This window comes from Acanthaster planci, linkage group LG13, assembly GCF_054643075.1.
Source record: "Acanthaster planci isolate LZ-2023a linkage group LG13, COTS_SCS, whole genome shotgun sequence".
Lineage (NCBI taxonomy): Eukaryota > Metazoa > Echinodermata > Asteroidea > Valvatida > Acanthasteridae > Acanthaster > Acanthaster planci.
The window spans coordinates 14,217,662-14,241,313 of record NC_141789.1 but is presented as its reverse complement, the minus strand read 5'-3'; the positions used below and the strand labels follow the sequence as shown (position 1 = coordinate 14,241,313).

At 40.1% G+C, this 23,652-nt stretch overlaps 2 protein-coding genes across 6 annotated transcripts in view; one reads left to right on the top strand and one right to left on the bottom strand.

Moving 5' to 3' along the window:
• LOC110973840 (prominin-1-A-like) overlaps window positions 1-18,113 on the top strand; it is a 53,577-nt gene extending 35,464 nt beyond the window's left edge. For 2 of the 5 annotated variants that reach the window (XM_022224986.2, XM_022224987.2), the window contains exons 19-24: window positions 135-224; window positions 582-780; window positions 6,831-6,908; window positions 7,317-7,394; window positions 13,403-13,474; window positions 16,244-18,113. In XM_022224986.2, coding sequence (XP_022080678.2) covers window positions 135-224; window positions 582-780; window positions 6,831-6,908; window positions 7,317-7,394; window positions 13,403-13,474; window positions 16,244-16,413 — 687 coding nt within the window. In that variant the 3' untranslated portion in view covers window positions 16,414-18,113. Of the gene's footprint in view, window positions 1-134; window positions 225-581; window positions 781-6,830; window positions 6,909-7,316; window positions 7,395-8,283; window positions 11,645-13,402; window positions 13,475-16,243 lie in introns of those variants that run through there. The other 3 variants (XM_087145071.1, XM_022224988.2, XM_087145070.1) reach the window with 3 other exon arrangements.
• An 86-nt stretch (window positions 18,114-18,199) lies between these two features.
• Window positions 18,200-23,576, bottom strand: nelfa (negative elongation factor complex member A). The gene is made up of 10 exons (XM_022224992.2): window positions 23,317-23,576; window positions 22,698-22,869; window positions 22,117-22,278; window positions 21,841-21,924; window positions 21,489-21,604; window positions 21,077-21,146; window positions 20,525-20,740; window positions 19,588-19,910; window positions 19,136-19,235; window positions 18,200-18,984 (listed from the first exon to the last, which is right to left on the bottom strand). Exons 1-10 carry the CDS (start codon window positions 23,527-23,529, stop codon window positions 18,812-18,814), a joined length of 1,629 nt encoding a protein of 542 aa, XP_022080684.2. The 5' UTR covers window positions 23,530-23,576; the 3' UTR covers window positions 18,200-18,811.
• Window positions 23,577-23,652: the final 76 nt, after the last annotated feature.

Genomic DNA, 23,652 nt, shown 5'->3' with positions numbered 1-23,652 from the left:
TTAATGTTGTAAATGTAAAAACCGTGCCCACGCTTGCTTACTTGAACCACAATCCGCCCTGCTGTTAGCAGAATGTTTTTGTCCCCTCAGAAAATGATTTTTGACTTGAGTCATTTTGCCTCTTTCTATCACAGTTGAATGAGGACATAGCCAAGTGTCAACCGGTCTGGCAAATATACCACACAGCCCAGAGCTTGGCTTGTTACTACATATTTGACTCTTTGGTAAGTAATCCCTCAGTTGTTTCATTGGTTCTTCGGTCCAGCAATGGCACCCTGCAATTAAAGTGAGCATCAAGGCTGTTTGGCCTCTTCTTTTTTCCTGGTTGCCCCAGCAAACTCGATTAAAAAAAAAGTCCCAATATATTAGACTGTTTGATGCCGATATCAGGAAATGCAGCATTGTTGAGATCAAGCATCTCGACATTTAAGCCTGAAGGTGGAGATGAAGCACTCACAGAAGACCGCCCTCAGCAGTGCATGCGTAGGGCCCATAGATTGTCTTTGGATAGTAAGATCCAAAGTCACCGTCACCATCACGAGTCACCAATCCAACAACCATCTTTCACTTGCCCTCGGCAGAACACGCTCTGGTTCACCACAGGCTGGTGTGCCATCTTCTATATCCCGTCCATTTTCATTGCCGTCCGGCTTGCCAAGTACTACCGCATTATGGATGAGGAGGCCCCGCCCCGGACCAAGAGGCACAAGAAGGGGGCGAGGCGGGTCAACCAGGACATGGCCATGGACGACTTGCCGGATGACGGCGGCCACCACACAGGTGATTGGTGGATCCGTAGACAGAACAGGGACTATATGCCACTTAACACTCTAGGGGTGAACTCAGCTTAAAACTAAGACGTAATGTAAAAATCCTTTGTACTTAAATTCACTTCGATCCCCCCATGAGTACCAAAGAAAGGACTAACCATGATGTTAAGTCCTATTTAGAAGCCACACGTGGTACTCATATTGTAGGAAAAGGTTCCCTCAGTGATCAGGTGGTAGATCAACAGAGATGCCTGAAGATGTCCTTATCCTGAAACCAGTAAGTGAAACTTGGTGAATTTTTTAAGGTTACCAGTGCCATGAATGGCTCATTGGTAATATAGATGTCGAAACCAAATGGATGCCTTCATCGGAAAATTTCCTGTTGCTTGTCGGACATGTTTGAAAGTGCCCGATTCATTTTTCTATCATAGAAAGTTGCCCTGCTTCCTTTTTTCCCCTCTGCCCTTTTGGAGGCCTTTTAAATGCCGCCGTTCAATCAAACCATCAGTCTTTTGATGCGTCTTTCAAGACTTGATAATCGGCGATGATTTTTATGTCCTTGAATCTCTTTGTTCTGCCTGTAGTTTGTCTGGTTATGTGTTTCCTGTTTTGAGGATCGGATGTTTTTCTTGAATGTGGAAGGTGCTGGAGAAAATATAAATCTTCTTGCCATGTTTATAGAATTGAACAGAAAGTTCAAAAAATACAGAAAAGTCATTTGAAGTATCAAAGAAAAGTGAAGAATCCAAGAGGAAATGGAGAAAAAAACACAAAAAATATGAAAGAATCATAGATGGAAAAAGATTCAAAGTGTGGAGATTTTACTGTTAATGCTTCCTACCAACTTGAAAGTGAGACAGAGATGGAGCAAATGCAGCCACTTGGGCAAATGGGGGAATATCTCTCATTTGCACAAATGTCACATCAGCAGATGTGAATGCTGCTCGCCCTTTCAAATCTCATTGTCAGGATTTGCTATTATCGTGATTGCGTTTGAAAAACGGTGGAATCAAGTCGCGTCAAAATCTATGCAATCTGTTACAGTGTCAATTCAGGTCAGCTTGTTTGGCCAGTTTCTAAATTGTGTTCAATTGTTTAATAATTGTGCATTAAATTATTAATCAATGACATACTTAATCTATTTCAGAGTGATCATGAAATCTGAAGTTTCTAATTAGAATAAACAATGGTGCTATTTGGAGATATATATGAACTCAGGGGCTGAAGCCTTTTGGTATGTTTGGTCTAGCGTGCTGTCCCACTACTGGAGGAGATAGTAAGGACAGGGTGGCTGTGAAGTTGTTTCCACCTTGGGCTAGGCTTTTACTCGTTGAAGTAATGCCAGAGGTTGTGTAATGATCAAGCATGTGCAAAAACGTTTGAGTTCTTGTACAAATGCTGTCCTTTTCAGAGGTGTGGAGAGGATTTGTGTGGCTATTCTGAGACCTAAATGTTACTGGTTGGTGGTTTGTGTTTCAAGGTGTTGCCATGGTGATTGCCGGAAGGGGGGAGAGGTAGGGATGGGGAGAGGTTAACGGTCTGAATCAGTTGATTGGTAAACGTTGATTTGGCACATTGTTGTACATTCTCCGAGAGTCTCATTTTTTTTTTCTCTGTAAGGCAACAGTAATATCTCTTGTATTGGCAATTGGTTTATGTTAAGTATGTAGCAGCTGGAACTCTTATTTTTATTATTTTTACCTTCGGCATATTAAAAGTATTCACCACGTAATTAACCTCTGTTCATTCCTCACTTTGAATGCAGTCTTTTTAATACATCAAAGATTTGCAATAAATCTATGCGTTTAATTTCGTTGACCTTGGCAGTTGGCATGTTTTTTTTGTTCCACGGTACCTTTTTCTGATTGCTTTTACTTTTACAAGCCACTTATTCATTTTTAATTGATTTGCAATCGAGAGCACTTTCGTAGTTTACTTAAATGTGATTTAATGATAGTTGCTGTCTGCTAGTGTTGTTATGTTTCACTTATTTCATCCTGTTTCATTTTCGCTCATTTTATTGTTTTATTTTCTGGTAGATTTTTCTAGTTATCATTTATCATTGCATGCCCACTTCATATGCATGACCATCACTCATTGTGCAGAGCTGTTGTTTATATATCAATGTCATTTTTCTCATTTGTTACATCATTTTTAAATTGACCAAATACTAATCTTAAAAATAACAGTGTTTAGACACACGAATATTGTAACAATTTAAAAAGCCTGTAGGATCATTTGCATGTTCTCTAAATTTTGTTGTCCATTTGCAGCAGCATTTCAGTTCAAAGCCTTGATGACAAAATTCCAAGTTTCCTGTCTGTGGAGACAAAACTTTCCATAACAGGAAAGTGACTTCTGGTCTTTCTGCTAAAGGACCCACTTGTTTCTGTTGATGGCAAAGTCAAAGCCATGTCAACACACCAGGGATGTGACTTCTGGTCTTTTTGGCTAAACAAACCACTTGTTTCTGTTGATGTCAAAGTCAAAGCCATTTGCCTCATGCTCCTGCCAAAATGCCCCTTGATAGTCAGTCTACATTGAACATCCCATTCTGTGACATCTTGTCTTAATACCCCAATGGACGTGTTGCACTTTTAGTTTTTCTCTTCACTGATAATCCTATTGAAATATGAAATTCTTCAGATGCAGCATGTCGGTTGAAAAATTAAGCTATTTTTACCATTTCTGAAATTTTTAATAATTTTTGGGGGGTCATGGAATTTCGTAAATCTGTTTTTGGAGTTACTGCAAGTGATCCTATAAGCTTTTGAAATGTATTCAGTTTGACTGGTTGAAGTGAGTGCAAATTTTTATTGTTGAGAAATCATTTCACCATCTCTTGTCAGTTGTCACAAATTCTAAGAGCTTGTGCAATTTTAGTCGGCGTGACGCTGAGGAATTCAATAACTTTTTCCTGTGGATGCAATTTTTTAACGACAGAACGATGGAAGTGTGTGTGGAATTCAGCGATAATTCAGCGATTGTATGCATTCAGTTTAAGCTAATTTATACATGCATGGAAAGAAATGAGATTTCATCCAGTATTGAAGACTTGTCATAGTGTTTCAAAAGATTTTAATCAAGAATTTCAGGGAATAGTCCTTAACAATTCTTAATTGGTACATATCGACATTGTAAATGTTTTGTGTGTGCTGTGACAGTCTCTTTAACAGTACTGTAAGATTTGAAGCTGTGCATGGTGGATGAAACATGAGAAATGGGTTTGCAGGTACACCATGGAATCAATCTCTTTTGGGCGAGGTGTGGTTCTTAAAAGAACTGGTGAGTATAAACTCGACGTTTTCGGCCAGTGTGCAACATTTCGGCCAGCACACCAGAGCACATCCTCCTGAGGACGGCCATAGCACACTGGCCCAAAACGTCGAGTTTATACTCACCGGTTCTTCTAAGAACCACATCTCATCCAAAAGAGATTGATTCCATGGTGTACCCGCAAACCCATTTCTCAGTTCTCTACTAATTAAAGTATTAGTTTAACAAGTTCATATTTTAAACAAAACTATCATCAAAAATGGTGCTACTTTTCCAGCTTTTCAAGGCATCACTACTTGTATACAGAGCTTAAATTTCCAATAGATTAGTTGCACACAGGGCAAAGAGTGTGACTGAGGATAGTCCGCCGCATTGAAAGGGCCCAGTGGCTGGGCCCTTTCTGAAAACTTGGACTTGCCAACAGCTGCGGCCTCAACAATAAAGTTTGGGAATTTAGTGAAAAGTCTCTTATTGTTAGCTTCATATCATGCGATTCGATCCTGTTTTTTTTTGTAATTGCTTCGTACCGGTATGAGGGCAGTTCTTCAAAATTCTGGGACCTGTGTTGAGATCTGAATTAGAGACAAAGCTGAGTTGAAGAAATGATTGTGAATTAAATATAATAATATATTTTTGGCAACGGTGGCAAGGAGTAGAGGTAGAGGGTAATAATGAAAGAAAATTTATATTTGTTAATTTCAAATTTGCTTTTGTGAACAGTAATTGTGCAGATTGACTCCAGTGCAGAGTTATTTTTTTCTTTTTTTTCAATTTTATTTTGATATTTCATTTTATTTGCTGCACTGGAACTAACTGTTTCTACAGTCTGAGTTTTCATCTTAATATTCTCAGTAGTCTAATGTAAATACTGTATTGGAATTTTATGCTTTCATTGACTGTTTTAGAAAAAAAAATCAACATGTAGTTGATTGTGTAGTGTGGTATAGCTCTAACGCCATATTCAACGGTGAAGGATGAACCATTTAGTAGTTTTAAGCAGCATATCATATGTGGCCCTTTTTTTCAGTTTCTGCATCACTTTTGAAAACATTATACAAATTCATTGAATCATATTTCATTCTTCGTGGACCATTTGGATGTCAGTTATTCAATGTTATCTCACGCCTTTCAAAAAATATCACACGTAAGTTTTTTCACCTTCACAGTATCAAAAGTGTGTAAAGAAATTTCAGAGTTAAAAAAACATGACAGACTATTAAAGCAATGTACCGCTTTCTTTAAAGTCCGTCATCTAAGTCCGAAAATCTGTCTTTTTGTGTGGTGGCGACTGTGGCTATGCTCAGTGACTGCAGCTCACTAGCAAGATGCAAAGCCATACATTCAGCCATGTGTCCTATTCGGACGGACACTAAGGACCTGAGAGACTGAAGATCTGAGACTTAGGACTTGGACTAAGGACTTCCACTGAGGATCTCAGTATACTGAAGTCTGGTGCTTACTCTGTGATGTCTTGTTTAAATGCGGTCTTGTGATAAAAATGGAAGGAATACCTTGTTTGACTCTGCATGGGCTATTTTTTTGGGTTAATTTTTCATTTGTACACCTGGCCGGTGTGGATATTTTGATCAAGAACTTGCCTTTGGCTTTTTATTATCACTTGTCGAGAATTTTCATGCATTGAAAACTGTATAAAATGTGCAAAGTAGAGTTGCCATGGTAACTTTCTGTACCTTGACAAGCCTGAAACTGAAATTTGAAGAACAACTCTAAAATAAACTTGCACATTTCAAAAGGATCTACATGCACACCCTTTGCTTTTCATTTTCTTTTCTTTTGTTGTTTGAGTTGCTGTTAGATTTTCCCTAAATATTTTTTGGGGGGGAATGTATTTTTTTACTAATTTTTTTACTGTCTGAGCAGTGGTTTTTGTAAATCCGGCATATTTTGGTGTGGTAGCAGTTTATTTTAGATAGACCAAAAGTCACATTTTTGGCTTTTCTTAAATAGTTGTGTTCTTGGTTTCGATATTCTGCAGGGGTTTTCTGTGTTGAAGACATGTTTCTGTTTTAAAGATCCAGCCTTGTCAACATTGACATTGACCAGTGTGGAATTTCCTCTACACGTGAAATTGACCGCCTCCTGTTATTAAGACTAACAGTGTGCCCACTATTTTGAGGGGTTCAGTTGACCATACTAGAGATCTCTCATTCTTCAGTGCCAAGTTCGTTTCGTAGTTCATTAGTTTATGTTCCTTAAGTAGTTGCGACAGTGAAACTCTTTGGGCAGATATTTAAACCGGAGCTGTGAAGTGGTCTTGTTTATCGATATCTCTTGACTGTTCAAACCCTTTTCAAATGATGCTAAGTGTGAAGCTTTGGTATTCAATTTGGATTATTTGAACTGTTCTGTTTAAATTGGCCAGGGATTAGCAATTAAACGGGAAAGTGGTAGAGACCATAGTTTGCATGCAGGTTGGTTGTCTGTCTTGAATCCCTGTATTTGGCATTTTGCTCAGGTTCTCTGATGGGAAAATTGTATTGGAATTGGAGAAAATTGTCTTTGTTAGTGTGCTGTTTTTAGTTCCGTAAGTTTGGACACCAGTTTTTGGGTTCATTGAAGTACATCATGATCGGTTTTGCTGTGGGTTGTTACATGAATCTGAAAAAAAAATTTTGATGTGACTTACTAGCTGCTTTAACATACCTTTTACCTTTACTACATGCTGTTAGAAACAGTGGTGACTAATGTGACTACTGTTTTATGTCGGCACAAATACGTTCCTACAGCCGTTTAATGTATAAACATTTCTATTGTTTCATATAGGCCATGACAACATCCGTTTAGTAGAGAGCTTAGGGCAGGGAGGGATGCAACCCCAGCAGAACCCGCACTACATTCCAGGTGAGACCAAGGGCCACACCCCATGGCAGTGATAGATCCATGGACAGATGGAGGGACAGACCAAGTGAAAAGCCAGTGATAGACATAGTGGTAGTTAGTGTGCTGGTAGACTGACTGTCTTGGACCTTGTGATAGGTAGAGCGACGTAACGTACACTGCACCAGTGACAGACCCAGCAAAAAGAAATTAATTATCTACTGAGTTTGTTATTATCGAATGATAACTGATCTTTTGTTGGATGTGCTTTGTCATCTCAATCACTTGTGATATTGCAAGACCAATCCAATCAAATAGTATCTCTGCAGTTACAGAAGTGAAATACCACCAAGAAATTTCGTTTAAGAGACTTAAACTTTCTCTTTTACTTATTGATTGAGTGATTGGTTATTGATTGAATTTTTGCTACAGATGATCAAGTGATCAACGGCTATGATGGCTACAACAACCTGGGCCGTCCGATGGCCCCTCCGCCTGCCTACCACCCTGGTGAGCCCCTTAATATCCCTCCCCATGATTATTACTTCTAGCGCCCTCATAGTTGATCCCACCACCACCTTCATCATGTTTTGCTGTTACCATCCTCGCATGGCGATTCCAATTTCATGGACCACGGCAGCCTAGGGAAAAAGTCCAAATTTTTTTCATATTTGCCTCAGTTGTTCATGTTCATTGTCATAATTTGTTGTTGCTCATTTGTTGACGAAGTGATTTTTTTGTGTCTGAGAATTCACAGCTATTTATGTGTGTGCTGTTGCCTCAGAAGTCTGCAGGGCATGTTTTTTTTGTGGACCCAGGATGGGTTGGTGCCTGGTAATAGGGTATCATTTCTCATGAGAATCATTGCATTGCATTGCAGTTACAAGACCAAGTTTTAAAGGTGCACCTGCCTTTAAAAGCTGCCCTGGTTGATACAAATGCACAAATCACTTTCTTGATATTCCCCTCTGTATATGTAACTTTATCCGAACTGAGCGCAGACATTAAATCCTTTATTATTTCCGACCTTTGAACTTTGTCCCACTCTTCAATGTAGCCTTGTTCAAAAGGTGTTGATTTAAATAACGGAGCAAAGATTTTTATTAGACACAAGTGTTTGAGGTGCCCGAGGAAGTGACAGGTGAAGAATATTTAGAGTGGTGTGATGTTGAACAACTCTTCTTGCAGTACTAACTGTAGCTTAAGTCAGTGTTGTAAATTAAATGTGCCATAGTTTTGTATTTAACTGAAGGATTTTCTGATGCAAAGAAGAGGAAGTAACGTTGCGTTGTGGGAAGAATGCGCAGTATTGGGAGAACGTTGTCCATAAATGAGCCATTTTCTTTTTTTTTTTTAATTTAACAACTTTCAAAGTGTTGATTATGTTTTACCCACTCAGAGAAGAATCCATTTGAATCTACAGCCTAAACAGCTGGTGAGAGTTTTTTAATCTCTGCCCAAGTATCATCCTTGGAAAAAGTGCAACTTTGCATATTTTAATTTCTGTTGCTTATTTAGATTTGCGAGTCAGAGCCAAATTAGTCCATGCTCTCAAAGAGAGGCTGGATAAAAGGAAAAAACGATACATGGTGTGCTGATTTTAGTTGCAAAACCATCTCTTAATGAAATTTATAAGATGTAGAATCCAGTGAAAACTATTTTACCATGCATAAAAGCGTTGGCAATCAAAGTGTGCTAATATTTCCCAAATGCCAAAGCTAGTTTTAACCGTGTAATACGTGTTCAACATTGTGCTCAAAATTAACTTCACACTTCAGAGCTGAGATTGTGTGCTTGTTTTCCCTCATCAGACGGACCTGATAGTTGTGTTGTGCGGAACATTTTATGAAAGACATTTGAAGGTTTTTATGTTTACATGAAAAGCTCTTTACCTGGTGCGGTTACAAAAAAGAATGTTTGAAACTTGTTTTTATGTTTACCAAGATGACTTATAACAACAATTATGCAGTATGTTCCTTTGTTTTTTTTATTTTGGTCACAGCTTAAGTTAGCTTCTGAAAACAATGTTTGTGCCGCCTACCATTTCTTGCCATTGTCATCAATTTCATCAAAATGTAATGCAAATTAGTAGTCTCTTTTGTACCGTTCTCTCCCCTGGATAGGCTTTATTGAATTGAACTAAGGTATTGAGGAGATCTATGGCAAATAATTGAACTCTGAATTTCCTAGAAAGTGTTTTTTTATGGCATAAAAAAATCAGACATCTCATAGGTGAAAAAAAAATGGTCACCGTGCAGCCTTCTGTTTTAGTTCCTGTTCCTATTTATGTAAGTGCAAATATACAGTAGAACTTGTAGTTTATTTTTGTTTCATGTTATCATTTGTCTGTACTCCTTTTGTTGACATTTATTTATCATCCAGTACGTGTACATCTTAGTATTCAATATCTGTAAAGCATTGTCAGAACTCAGAACTGCTGAAGTCAGTTACGGTAAAATTTTCTCTGAGAAAAAAAATCATAACTAAGACTCGTAAACTTAAACATGAGAGAATAAGATGCAAGTTTCTGTTAGAATTATCCTTCAGTTGCGACTTCAATGTGTGCTTCAAACATTCCGTTTCCATCGTTCTTCTGTCTTTTGTTGCTGCTCAGACTTTTTTGAAAGGCACTGTCTCAGTTTGCAACTATTTGCAAATTTGAAAATATTTCAGAAACAGTTATAAAGAGAAAATAAGACTAATTCTGATTGGTGGGTAAGGCATTGTGCAGTTTGGTCAAGACGAGTCAGTGTCTGGTACCCAGGATCTTCACATGGGAAATACAGATTAAACTATGAGACTTGTTTGTTCTATTCCCCCTCTCAATTTTTGGAACTTACTCCGTTTTTCTGTTTTGTATAATTAATCTAAAAAATGATAAGCTGCATAATTTATGCTAGTTATGAATATTCATCATTTAACTCCATGATGTCAAATGATTGTCTTCAAGTCCGTCCGTGTTCCCAAGTTACGTTTTTACTTCCTTTTTTTACGTCTTTTGTTCCAATGTCATATCACGCAAAAATTGTACGAGTGTCTTGTCGCGAGAGTTTGGGTAAAACAACTTGGGCTCATTCCAACTGATTCTTGAATTGGGAAAAAATTGTCAGAAGCTGTATCAAACGTAAAAAAAAATTCTGTGGATGATGAAATGGGTCCAATTATTGCATTTGTTGATGTGCAGTATTGCCAAATGTGTGTTAGTACACACAGAGGCTTGACCAATTCCATATCCTTAAGAATTTAAGGGATATCCAAACTATTGAAGGCAGGCTGAGTGTTTGTCAATACAGACAAAGAAGTAGACTTTAATTGTTAGAGTCCAAAGATATAATTACCTTGCTAAGCTTTGTTGACGCAGTTACAGCTCAAAAACCTCTAGCTTCAAAAGCATAACTTGTTGTTTCAATGGTTTCAGGTATAAGAAAAACCTTGTTAATTTCTGTTCATATAAACCTTAAAACTCACTGTGAAATTCCCCATTCTGGTGCTATATAACTTAGCATAGTTTAAGGGAAATTTTTACTGTTTTAAAGGATTTGATTCAACCAGTAAAAGTCTTCATGTAAACAGATGTCACGTTCATTTTTGTAAGAGGCACATTCTGATTTTCATGTTAATATTGGAGAATAAATATATGTGCATTCATGTCTACAAATCACCTGGATAGCTAGAATGTTATACCTTCTGAAATGTGCTGAAAGGAAACTGCATTTGTACTCTACAGAACTCAGAACTAACTTTGTATCATAGAATATCTCATTTTCATAATAAAAATACACCATGTTCTGAACAAAAAATGGTTGCTATGTATAAATCAGTTGTTTTCTTTGTCATTTCTCATAACCATTTCCTCTTATATTTGTTTTACATTTGCCAGTGAGTGAGCTGTTAACATTAGGCTTTTATTGGTATAAAAACTCAAAAGTTTTTCCTTTGAAGTCCAGGTACTCGATCTAGTTAACTCGTGAGGTATAGGGCTGGTGACTCAATAAGGATTCAGCCTTGTCGTTGCCAAACTTTCTCAATACTCTTTTTTTTTTCGCACCTTAGTGGGACTATAATGTATTATCTACTAGATGATCTTTGATGTGTCTGTAACGAACATGGAGTAACCGTATTTGCTTTATTATGATCACTTTTTATGCTAAGAGAACTGAGCAATAACCTCTGTAATCTTGGTGTTTTTTTCTTCTGCTTACCCACAATGCAATGCTTAGAAGACCGCATGAGGGAGACTAAACGGACGCTCATACGAGCCATGTTACATGGAATAGCGCCACGGCAATCACTTGAAGAATTGCCACCCCAGCAATCCCTTGAGCATGATGGTATACTTCCCTGTTGATTCCCAGGTTTTCCCTGTGTCTGTGGAAGTTGTGGAGAAAATCACAGAAAAAAACCTACATAAGGCAAGGGAATTGGTGTCATGAGAAACATGAGAAAAGTCATGGAAGTCTCAGGAAGCTGAGAAATGCGGAAGTCACTGGGAAGCAATTAAAAAACTGTTGACTTGGGAAAATATTTTCAAGCAATAATCTGAGAAAGCGTTTTTGAAGTCTTGTAAAACAGTCAGTTTCAGAAAAAGCGTATCTCCCCATGTTCATTTTCTATCAAATACGACACCATCTTTTCTTTTGTGGTTATTTTGGTTTTGCGCTACTTCTTTCCAAGACCAAACATAGACCTGACATGACCTGATTTCCAGTTGCCAAAAATGTTGAGAAATGCCATTAACACTTCAGTAGACGTTTTTGTAACTCTTTAACATGGGGGAAACTGTATGAATGTGATGTTGGCAAGTATTGTTCTGTGGAATTTTGGGGGGGATCTGTCCACGTTGTGACTCAGTGCCAGAGATAACTACATGTTCGCAAGATGTACTCCTATTGTGAGAACACTAACAACTGAGTAACCTGAAACCTGTGGATGTTGGTATGGACAGCATTGGAAAAATGGATGAAGGTAATCAACTTACCCAGCTTTTATGGTTTTCATTCTTCCACAAATTAAAAATTGATAGTTGTTTGTTGTCTAGCTCTAAGACTGCAAATACTTAAAATGTTATCCAGTACAAGTAATTAACTTTACGTGTCTGTTGTTCCAGTTGAGTTTATTTTATTGTGTAAAAAGATGTGCATGGATGAGTATTTACTTTACTGATCTTAAAATTGCGTATAAAAGTGGTAAAATTGCAAGGGTGACGGAATTAATGCATAATTGCCTTTTTGTGAAGTGTATTGAAAGGAAAACATCTCAATTTTCTTGATAAAATCTTAGATGCTCAAGTTGGCCCGTCATCGAGTGCTGGAATTACAAGACCTTCCATGCATGCTCCTGCAAGCCTGTCCCTCCCACCATATAGCAGGCACCCCTCCTTGGAAGATGGTATGCTCCAAGAATATGTGGCCAATCGTATGTCTTTGTAACGATGACGGCATAAGAAGTGCCTAAACTTCATTAACCAATCACAGGACAGTATTTGTGAGAAAGGGACATTCGCTGCATGTAAAAATGTATTTGGAATGTACGTAAAATGTGTTATATAGCAAATTAATTAGTTATTGCCACATAGTATGGAATGCTCCCGAGTTTCTTGAAATTTGGGTTCTCAGAAGACATTCATCCTGTGCATTTATTTTCAAATGAAAGGTATTTTGTTGTTACAAGTAATGTGTAACACAAAAGGTTGCCTCTTTGAAAATGCTCAAGACCATGCTCCTCGCTGTCGGGTATTTCACCAGCATCTGAAAGTGTCCAAGCAGATGTTGAACATTGTCAAGTGTTGTCTTCGCGATGTGGTCATGTTTTTGTGCAGATGTCATGAGCATCATCTCATTTTTTTCATGACACCCACAACATCTGTACATCCCACAATTTTTCTGTAGAGGTTTACTCGCTTTCACCCCATCGCCGACGCCGCCTGGCTGCCATGATGATGTATCGGCGGTCAAGGAGCAGCAGCTTGCAAGCATCCAGAGAGGACAGTGCTTGGAGTGAGTGCGGCTTAAACCGATTTGTCGACTGGTTTAAACCAGTCATGAGTCATCACAGAAACTGGTTGAAGATTGTTTTCCAATTTTTTTCATTGGAAGTGTCGCGGCTCTTTTATTTCCAGGTCTGTCACATTTTACCTTTTACTTTTGACGGAAAAAGAGAAATCCCAGATCAAGGCATTTGCACCATGTGGTTGAAGTAATTTTTGCTCCCAAGGCCGTTTTTTTGGTCTTGAACGCTACAGATGACTGGTACCCACATTTGACTAGTACCAGAAAGAGAGTCTGGAACTAGTCCATTGGTTGTTACTGGTTGCATAAAAGAGTTAACGTAACACAAATTCTAAGTACATTGTTACTCAGGTGACCAGAGAGGCCCAAGAGGTGTTTGTGTGAAAACTGGTTTCACATCATAAAATGGCCGTGTGTTGGAAATTCTCTGTGTGAGGGTTTCTATTAACACATCAAAATGGAATTTTCAATTGGCCAGTATTATAAGAATATTTGTTTCTTTCTAATCAGCTCGTCAGGGATCGAGCAAGGAGTTGCCACTGGCATACCCGCACTGGGGCAGACAGCCGTCCGCTGGATACGGTACTCATGAAACAGTTTTTCTATTGAAACAAAGTTGCCAGTCTTTGCCATCTGTAATCCCAAACAACATGAATGAAAAGCTCAAGGACATCACACCAGGCACAGACAAAGAAATGTTTCCAAATTACTGGAAGAAGTTTTAATTTCACAGAATATGTTTTTCATTTGCCCCTGCACTGTTTTGTTTACAATGATGTCTTCACTTTTAAAACATATAGAACTAGTTCACAAGGTCAACTTCTTCCAAAATATGAAAAGCTTGAAAAATTGTTTTCATGTTGAACAATTCACGCCTTGAGTAACTAGCATTAATCGTCACATTTGGATTGGTCAAATTTTCTCTCACTGTGTTTGCAAGTAAACAAAAACCTCATTAAAAATGTTGCTGTTAAGTTTGGAATTATTCATGGCAAATCTCATTAACATGAATACATCATTTCCAATAATTCATAATGTCACATTCTTATATGCTGACCAAGCAGACGATGACCACCAATCTACATCTTTCCTGTCACCTGACTCATTTGACCAATCAGCTATGAGTCGACAGTCGTCATTTGAAGATGGTACTCTTTAATATCATTTCTAGCCCTTTTTTCCCCTTCAAATGGAACACTCCTCCGTGGTCTGCTAACAAGTCACAGATTTTTCCAAATATTAACTGTAATTCCCAATAATGTGTGTGAAATGACAAAAACTGGTCCTCGTCCTTCTTCCCAGGAAATGATCTCCACGGGTTAAGTTTAAATCATGAATAGTAAAAATATATTAAAAAAATATTTGTTGATGTCTATCTAAAGTTGTGTATATTTGGTTATACTGCTAACTGTGTTGTAGCATGGCAAAAGGTGTTTTACTAAAATAGTGACCCGTTGAACTAGGTGATGTGGATGGTGTAATTGTCAGACCTCCGTTCTTAACCCATGGCAACTGGGCCATTTTTACCAATTATTGAAAAATGGTTTATAGAGTGTAAATTGAGGTTGTGCAAATAAAATCTGTGATGAGTGTTTGTGTCTTGATGTTTTTGAATTGAGTTTGAGCTCAGAAACTTGACTGAGGTCAGGACTCCAATCCAAGACCACATTTATGATGCTCTAGCTATCAGTTAATGACTTACCTAGATAATTAGAAGACAGGCATTGCAGTCCACCGGTCTGGGGTTCCAATCCTGACCTCTCTGTTATTCTTTTCTACTGACAGTGGGTCAGGTTTCCTTTAGTGCTCTTTATTTTAACAGCTAACTTGTTACTCATTAGATTAAAGCTATGTAAATTGTATCGACTGATGAAAAATTCTTATTGGTTCTGCAATCACTGTGTAGCCTTCCCAGTGATTATCCCCGGACCTTACCCTCTCTCCGAGCGGATCACCCCCTTCCCCCAGCCCTCAGATCCCCTTTTTGCCCCACCCCGCCCAGCAGTTTACTGTACCCTTTCCCCATCCATGGCCTTTCCCCCTACCAACCCCAGCCATATCATTGTGCAACCATCCCAGCCTGTTACTCCTCCATCCCCACTCTATGTGAATTCCCAGGCTGTTGCTAACCCCAAGCAGCCCCCAGCAGCTCTGCCTGCCCCCCAGATGCAACCGCAAGTCCCGCCCACTTCCCTGCCTGGTCCACTGCCCTCCATCCTGATATCGCCAGGCATGCTCAACAGGCAGCACCGGGTGGTGTTCCGCCAACCGACTGTTTCCCCTCCTCCATCTCCCCCACTTCCACTCCCCCCTCCACCCACCTCCCAGCCCCTCCCCCAACCGGATATCCTCCCAGTAGTAAGACCACGCCCACAGAGAATCCTGCAGCGTCAAACAGCCATCACATCATCCTCTCCATCACCGTCATATCCATCTCCATCTACCCAACTCTCAACGCAAGCCGTGCCGCCGATTCCTCCTCCCCGAGCTTCATCGTCATTATCAACGATCTCTGGCCGCTCACTGGCATCCGGCAAATCCCCGGTTCCTGTACCCCCACCAAGAATCCACATCACAAGACAGGCCAGCCAAACCCAGGACCTGCCCATCGGTAACATCACATGCTCATTAATTTCATCAGTTTTTGTTCACAGCTCATTAGCCTCTCATTTTGGCTGAAGAACCACCTCCACATACAACAGCAGTGTTGCGACATGAAGTGTTCCATAATCATCTCATGCTTTCAGAGCACAGTAAGACAAATGCCAAACTCTCATTTTTCAATGCAAATGCGCATTTTTTTCAAAGCAAATTCCAACTTGTAAATATCTATTTCATTTCCTGCATTGTTTGTGAACAATCTGATACCAAGGGACGTTAGTTTTATTTTCGTCTACTTCCTTCCCCCATTTGATATACTTTTTACCTTCATTATTGTGATGGGACTATTTAGACATTGTTTTGTATTGATTTTTCCCTCACATATGGCATTTTGCTCTGCCTATATTGAAATGAATGCACATGTATTTTCCACATTTTCAAGAAATTTTTAAAGAGTCGTGAACTTTGCTTCACACAACTTGGTTGTTGGTTTTTGGTTGTGGCATCTTGAAGTATGCTTTCAATTGGATGCTAGTACTAGGTGGCAAGAATTAATCCCAAACGTTACATTTTTAAGGGATGAGGGATGAAAAGTAGGGTTTTATTTCATAGACACTCTAATAATCCAAGTTTGCTCAGTTTATAAAGCAAAAAGAAATCAAAATGAATCAATAATGCAATAAAATAAAAACATTTTCACCCTCTGAGAATATTTTAACCATTTAACCTCTCTCTTCCCTTTCCTCCTAGACCCTGATTGGGATATGCCCAAGAACCGCCCCTATGGCATGCCCTCGGTGGACACCGACTCATACCGATATGGCTACAGTCAGGACCCACTTCAGCGACAGAATCAACAAAGTGTGGTGCGCGACATGCGGGAATACAACAAGAAGCCACGTGTTGCTACCTACTTGTAAAAAATTTGGCCCAAGAGAGAGTTTTCGTCCCAACATTGACTCGTTAACCCTGACATATTCCATGTCCATGTTCATTAAATAAATACCAATTCCACTGACCATATTATCCTTTTATTTCCAAGGGCAACTGCCAGCCTGGTTTTAGAATGATGGGCTGCAGTTCTTACAAAACTCCTTAAGCTTCCAAGCTTTTTTTTTTTTTAACTCCAGGACAATCGTATCTAGTTTAAGAAATATGCACAATGTGGTCATTTTGTTGGCTTCAGATTTTTCGTGGGCACGTGTTGAGACTTTGTCAAACTGATATGCACCAGCTATCACAAAAGAACATTTCTAGTCAGCTGATACCAATGGCATCCAGAGGGCACTCACCAATGCGTATTTGTTACAAAAATTTATTGAACGGTCACAACCTTCAATTTGTGGTGAAGCACCAAGAGTTGGAGTAATCAACCTTTAATAAAAAAAAAAAGGTTTCTTAAAATTTGTTTGGCCCCACATAGAACTACATCTCCATTAAAACCACTTCTTCCACAGATCAATGTCAAAACATGACTGTTTTGGGGAAGGCCTTCCAAAAATTGAATCAAATCACTGTGCAAGTGTGGAGAATGATGTTATGTGTAGTGATAAAATGCTGTGTGTTTCTGCATGTTGCTTAACTCAGAAAAAAATTGTAACATCTCAGTACTTTCAATGTCATTCTTAGTAGCTAATATTAAAAGTTGAGTGTATCTGTATATGATAATTAAATGTTATGTGTATGAGCAGATTGTTGTCAAGAAGATACAGCGGATTACAAATGAATATTTGAATCAGGGAAATATCCCAAACTCTTGGTTCAAAAAGTAAAAGTTACGGAGTCCTAATCAGGACACCTTTTTTGCAGAAACAAAAACCACAGCTTTTGAACTACAACTTTTACATTGCATCCACAGATTTTGTTCACCGCTCAGATTGTAATACTAAAATACAAAATGAAATCGTTGGAATCAACTCCTTTTATTGTTTGTGAGTTGTGAGCCGAAGAATGGAAAGCCATGAACATCAGAAGTTGCCATATTTCAATAGGCCGTGTGGTTTGCCTGGTATATTATTCAGCTACCATTTAATAAAATTGTCAAGTTTGCTGTAGTTTAAAACTATACTAAATGGAATTTATGCTACTCAGAAAAGTATTTGTCATAAAGGTATTGTGTATCAAAGGAGTAAGAGAGATTGTTTTAAGTGCCTGATTACTGACAGTTTAGAAAGAAATGACATAGAAATCTTGCTATGCAGTAAATACTGATCTAAAAATGAACATGATCTTTCTATTATCAACCTTGGGTGTGGCGATTTTTTTCTCCAATTTGTAGGAGGTATACATGGACACTATTGGAAGATATTCTTAATAAATATTCACAATTTATGTTTCAATGAAAAAAAATTTTGTTCAGTCCAACTGTTAAAAGGATTTAACAAAGCGGAGTACAAATCTCACTTCAAATGTCATTCAGTTACCTGGCAGTTTGATCTTTACTTCAACTCATACTGTAGACTAGTGCAGGGTTTGCAAGGAATGTATTTGTGATTTCTCGCCACATTTATATCAGGTTTTTTTAAACTTAATTTTCACCCCACTTAAATTATTCTGGTAAAACTTTGTTTCGTGATTTTTGTTTCAAATCTTTGCAATAATACCTACTTGCTTGTGCGAAGTCTGTGGTGGTTACCTCTTGTATTCTCCAGTGTATGTCCATTTAATTTCAAAGGCATTATGACAACAGGACATGATAAAAGGATATGACATTATGATATTGTTTATTTACACACTGACAGCAAAGTTACAGCTTACTGACAACATATCTGCTAGAAATTGCCTTTTTTAAAGTGTTGATCTATTTATGAGAGGAGACGTGTGAAAACAAGTACCTTTGTCCATATTCTTGATGAAACTCGTCTGCAAGTCCAGCATGAACTGGAGAAAACTGCAAGCTCTATTGTTGAACCAGAGAAGCGCAGCTGTGATTTTTAACTACTTCATATTAATGTTGACTTGGGCTAATTGCCCGGTAACCTGATCATGCACCACCAAGGTGCATACACTTCACTTGGAACCAGTGACGATGCACTATGTGCGATTCTCTCTGTACCTCTCAGCACAATCAATGTGATCATTTCACTCGTAGGGACCCTAACATGGGTCCCTGGGAGTGAGCTGTATCGTTACACCAGGCTTTGCAGTTTAAAAGCTCCTTGTTACCCGTTTGCTGCAACCTCTTGCCAGAAAACAGAGTAACAGGGATCCCACGAACCACAGCACTGTTTAGAGAGACAGCGCCCTCAATGGGTCCGTGCACATACAGGATACAGCAGGTTGCGGTTTGATTCAGAGCAAGGCAGTGAGTATGATCGTTCAGAGCGGTCTGTACTTCTTGTACCGTCTCCATTTGCCTGTGGCATAGTTCATCTCAAAGTACGTGTCTACTGTCATTTCATCGGTGCCCAGATCGTCGGCGCGCGGCACCATCTCGCGGTTTTCGCTGAGGCGGATTGTGACGATGTCACCCTGCTGGGGACATGGGTTGTCTGATCACACAAAAAAAACAGAAAATGTTAAAGTAGTGCACATGCCTGGGAAACTCACAAATATTTCTGTGCAACACTGGGCGGAAATTTAAAGTTTAGAAGCACATTGTGTACTCAAGCTTGTGGGATGGATTTGGTGTTAATGCCTTACCTCTGGCGCCAGCCATGAAACCCAGAATGAGGGCCTTCTCGGGGCGAGTCACCTTGTTGGACTGACGGAACATCTCCTGGGCAGCCACCATTTGATCTCTCTGAGAGGTTGTAAAGGGGGAATCGAGCTTGTTACCCACATGTTGCTGCAACTGACTGGGCCTGGACCCAGCATGCAGCAAGGCTGACTTTATAAGGGGTACTCGTCAGATCTTAGCCGTGATTGATTACACTTTTACCACACATAAGGCTGCGTGATGCCCAAATGGAATACAATTTATTAAGATTTTTATTGCTTGAAATGTTTTGTACACTCCAGTCCTACAGACTCTTAAAAAGTGAAGGAAGGTTTCCCTCATTACAGGCACTGTCTTGAGATTCCAACCATTTTGGAATGTTAAAAGGTTTTCTCTTGCATGTCTTAATGAATGAAACTTATGAAATATAACTCACCGTTAGAGACAGGTTCTTCTTCTGGGCACCGCTGGCACCGGCCATGGCAGCAGCTGGCGGCACCTGGGCGGGGGGCGTAGGCTCGACGGGCGCAGCCGTGGGTGGGACAGGCGTCATCCCGACCGATGCCCCTGGCTGCTGGAAGGTGGGACTGGTGACGGTAGGCTTGGGTGGGGGCTTGACCGGTGGTTGGGGAGTCGGAGTGGCAGGTGTTGGGGCGACGGTAACTGTCGGGTTTTGGAGGTTGAAGCCAGACTGCTCCAGGGACTGTTGGAGTTGGTGCTGGAGGTTGTCTCGTGCTGTCTTGGTGGACAGTGGCTGTTCTGTGTGGCATGTAAAAAAAATAACTAAAACTGTTGAAAAAGCAGTGTGTAATTGCAAAATGTTGGCTTACGATGATGTAACTTCATTAATAGTGCACTGGAGTTGATCACACACAGCCATATATATACCCAAGTCATCTGATAAATGCAAGAATCATGACTGACACATAACAAAACATTCCAGACTCTAATTCTGCTATAAATCCGTTTATGACCCATGATTTGACCGAGTCCTACTCCAACTGATGGAGGGCAATGTCATCGACCTTGATCATGAAGACCAAGAGCCAATTTCAAAAAGCTGCTAAGCAGAAATCTTGCCTAGCAGAACTACTCTTTGGTAAAAGGGTATTAAAACAACCTTGCACTGTGTGACTCGGTAAGTTCCCTTATCTTGTTTCACCTGCATAATGTCCATTTTCAAGACGCCATATCGAATGATACCTCAAAAAAGGGCTCAGTTTGTTTGTTCCAATGCAGACTTAGAAGGACTGAAAAAATGACCTTAAGACTCATTTTGTGAGATTTAGTCTCATTTGTTAAGCAACTAATTTCTTTGCATATAAAACTTCAGGAGTTCCAAGAGCTTGGTCCAATCTCAACGTATATTTTACCCAAGTTCTTGAGGAGCGAGGACGGTGGCTTGCTGGGCTTGCTCTGACTGGCCGCTGGTGCGTAAGACGGTGCAGCCGTCTCCTCCAGCTTGTCCAGTGGGTTGGTGGTTGTGGCGGGCTTGACCGACGCCGGGGACATGAATGCGGCGGCGTAGTCGGGCGTGGCCGCCTGGGCTGCCTCCTTGTCCTTCTTGGCTTGCTCCTGGGCCTCCAATTCTGCCGACCACATCCCCCCCAAAAAAAGCGTCATTATGGTAATATCACAGGGAAATATTCAAACTTTGACCCTTGGTTTGGAAAGCACTACTGTTGACAAATTTTTCCAGAACTTAACAATCTGTCGTACTGGAAATCAAACGGCATAACTCTTCATGAAACAGATTTCAATTGTATCGAGAAGAAAAATTATGGTAGTTGGGCTCACTTTTTGGTGAATACAGTAAGAAATCTCCACCTAAGTCATCACTGGGAAGATTGAAAGACAATAAATCAACAGCAAACAATTTTCAGGAGGTGGGTGGAATTAAGGAGTTGCAAGTAAGGCAACCTCACCTGCTTGCTTCTTGCGTTTCTTAGCTTCCCTGTTGGCTCCCCCAAGAGGTTGCTCGGTGATGTCCAACAACTACGAGGTAAAAGAAATCGTTACTTTGTCACTGGATTAGGATTATACCGGTAGTTATTTTTTGTGTGGGAGGTAAAGGTTCATTCCTAAGGAAAGTGTGCTTGCCTGGGTCTTGTGATCAGGCTGCTCCAGTAAACTGACAGGCTAGCGACAAGGGATTGTGATACATAAAAAAATGACTGCTCTCTCCTAGTTCACGAGTGTCTGTAATGACTGAATAATTCTCATGACTTTTGTATGAGAAATGTTCCCTGCCCAATCGTGTCGCAGGAGCCCGGTGCAGCAGCTTTCAACAGAGCCGAGATTTGGCAAACAGCGACTGAAATATCTCCCCCTTCGTACCTTTGTGCCCCCTTCCCGGTTGAAAGCCATTCTGCGGTTGAGAGGGATGGTGCGAGGAAGCGAGGGCGCTGCTCGAAATCCTGTCGTTGACTTGGGGATCCCCCTCAAAGGAGCAGCTTTACGAGAAAAAAAGAAGTACGGAAAGAAGTACTGCTTAATGTTTAAGAAATGTCCAAACCAACGCCATCCGGATTTGAAACCAAATGCATTTAGAGATTGCTATAATTCTCTGATTTAAGGATGTTTTATTTTTGCAACTTTTTAGGGTTTGTGGGAAGAGATCAAGAACTTTCTAAAAGGGGCTTATTTATAGAAAAAAAATTTGGATGAATTCTTTGGCGGGTACACTCACTATCATCCATTTTTCTGGTCCTGTTCTTGGTCGGAACGGTCGAGGAGCCCACCTGTTTCTTAGTCTGTTGTGCCGCTTCAACCGCTGAGTAGAGATGAGAGAAAATGAACCTAGCAATGCATCACTTCTTTGGTCCTATTCCCTTCATGTTATTTCTCAGCTGGAACAGGGATTCGACTTCAGAGTCTGTCAATGGTAAAACTTTTTTCTGTCAATTCTTCCATATAGACGTCAATCTTGCCTTAAGAAAAGACCAGCAAAGGCCCACTTGCTTACATTTCTGAAGAAGCTCTGCTCGCAGTGCAGCCGATTTTGGCTTCCGCTTGAGGGTGAAGTGTTTGATGGGCGGAGCCTGCATACCCACCAGCTGATTGAGGGCGTTCTTATTCAGGTACTGGCATTCCAGTGGTAGGAGGCTGTTGCTGTCTGTTTCGCTCACTGTGATGTGAGAAAAAAAAAACGAAATCCACACAATGTAATAATGGTTCCATTAATGAAAATCATTATCATAAAATAGACAATTCTCAACAGAGTGCAATTTCCTTGAGGTTACTTTTCTTTTTTAACGATAAACATCAGCGATCATCATTCGCATACCACAAAAAATGGAGTGTTGACACAATTGGGACACTGACTGAAATTGGGACTGATGAAAACATCGGAAAATTCCGTTCACAGAAAATACATGGAAAGATGGTCATAGCACCTCCTCACAGACTTTGAAACACTTGTTGGTCCCCAACAACCAAAACAATTGTGGTACTTAACCGCAGACTGGTACATGTTCGTAACCCGAACAAACGGTCTCAGATGAGGCTCTGACACTGTACTGTGCACGCAAGCTCAACCGCACTCACTGTGTTTGCGCAGGTCGTACAGTACCTCCGCCACAAACTGATGTTCCTCCTCTACATCCAGATTCAGGCTACCTGTGCTCGGGTAGGTCTGCAGGATGTCGCCCACGATGGACACCCACTGGTCCGGGTCGCTGCGGGCAAGGTGGATGATGGCATTTAACTCACCTTGAAACTGTGCAGAATACAAGGGAATCAGGAAGTTTTATAGCAGCAGGCCTATGTTCATTTTGATGTGAGCTAGTCTGTCAATTTAAGGTTCAGGTGAATTTAAGAGATGGACGTGGTGTTTCCCAAATAGTTCCATTGTGAATTCAAAAAATTTATTTGAACGCGCTCTGCATGTTGGAGCAATACATGCAATAGGCCCTAGGTCTAGTTCAGGTATGTTGACAGATAGGCCTCGGGCATATGAAATTCACTTCCAATTTTGAAAAAAAAAATCATTGCACCAGCCTACACTGGCTTCAAATGGTACTGAACGTGTTCAGTAAAGGACAGAAACTCTTATCTTGAACTCAGGAAAGTCGGTCCCCATCATGAGCGTAAAACCATACTGATGAATGTTCTACACCTACAAGTTGCATATTTAAACTACAAATCAGGCACCAACGTAACCAACCTCATCTACATTTCGCCTGGGCATGTGGAGGATTGCCATTAGCATTTTCAGCTTCACTGTGGAGTGAAGACCTTTGAAACACGCAAAGACATTCTTGAGGAGGTCCCCCTTAAGTTGGGCACCCACACTGCTGATTCCGGACCACAGATCTTCGCTGTCCCCTAGTTTGTTGTGAAGCCAGAGATTTGTATCGCTGTCTTTCACCGTCGCCATTATTATCGAGTAGACCTCAGCTTTACAAATGACCTGACTCCAAATCCAAATCACTTGGCTGCGGCTTAAAAGTATACCCTAGTTTGTGACTATGGCTGCAGCCACCACTCTTAGAGTTGTGTG

Coding starts and splice junctions, on each gene's coding strand:
- nelfa (XM_022224992.2), bottom strand. CDS start 23,529: ATGGCGACGGTGAAAGACAGCGATACAAATCTCTGGCTTCACAACAAA. Junction 22,870..23,316: donor CCAGGCGAAATGTAGATGAG/GTTGGTTACGTT, acceptor TATTCTGCACAG/TTTCAAGGTGAGTTAAATGC. Junction 20,741..21,076: donor GAAACGCAAGAAGCAAGCAG/GTGAGGTTGCCT, acceptor TGTGGTCGGCAG/AATTGGAGGCCCAGGAGCAA.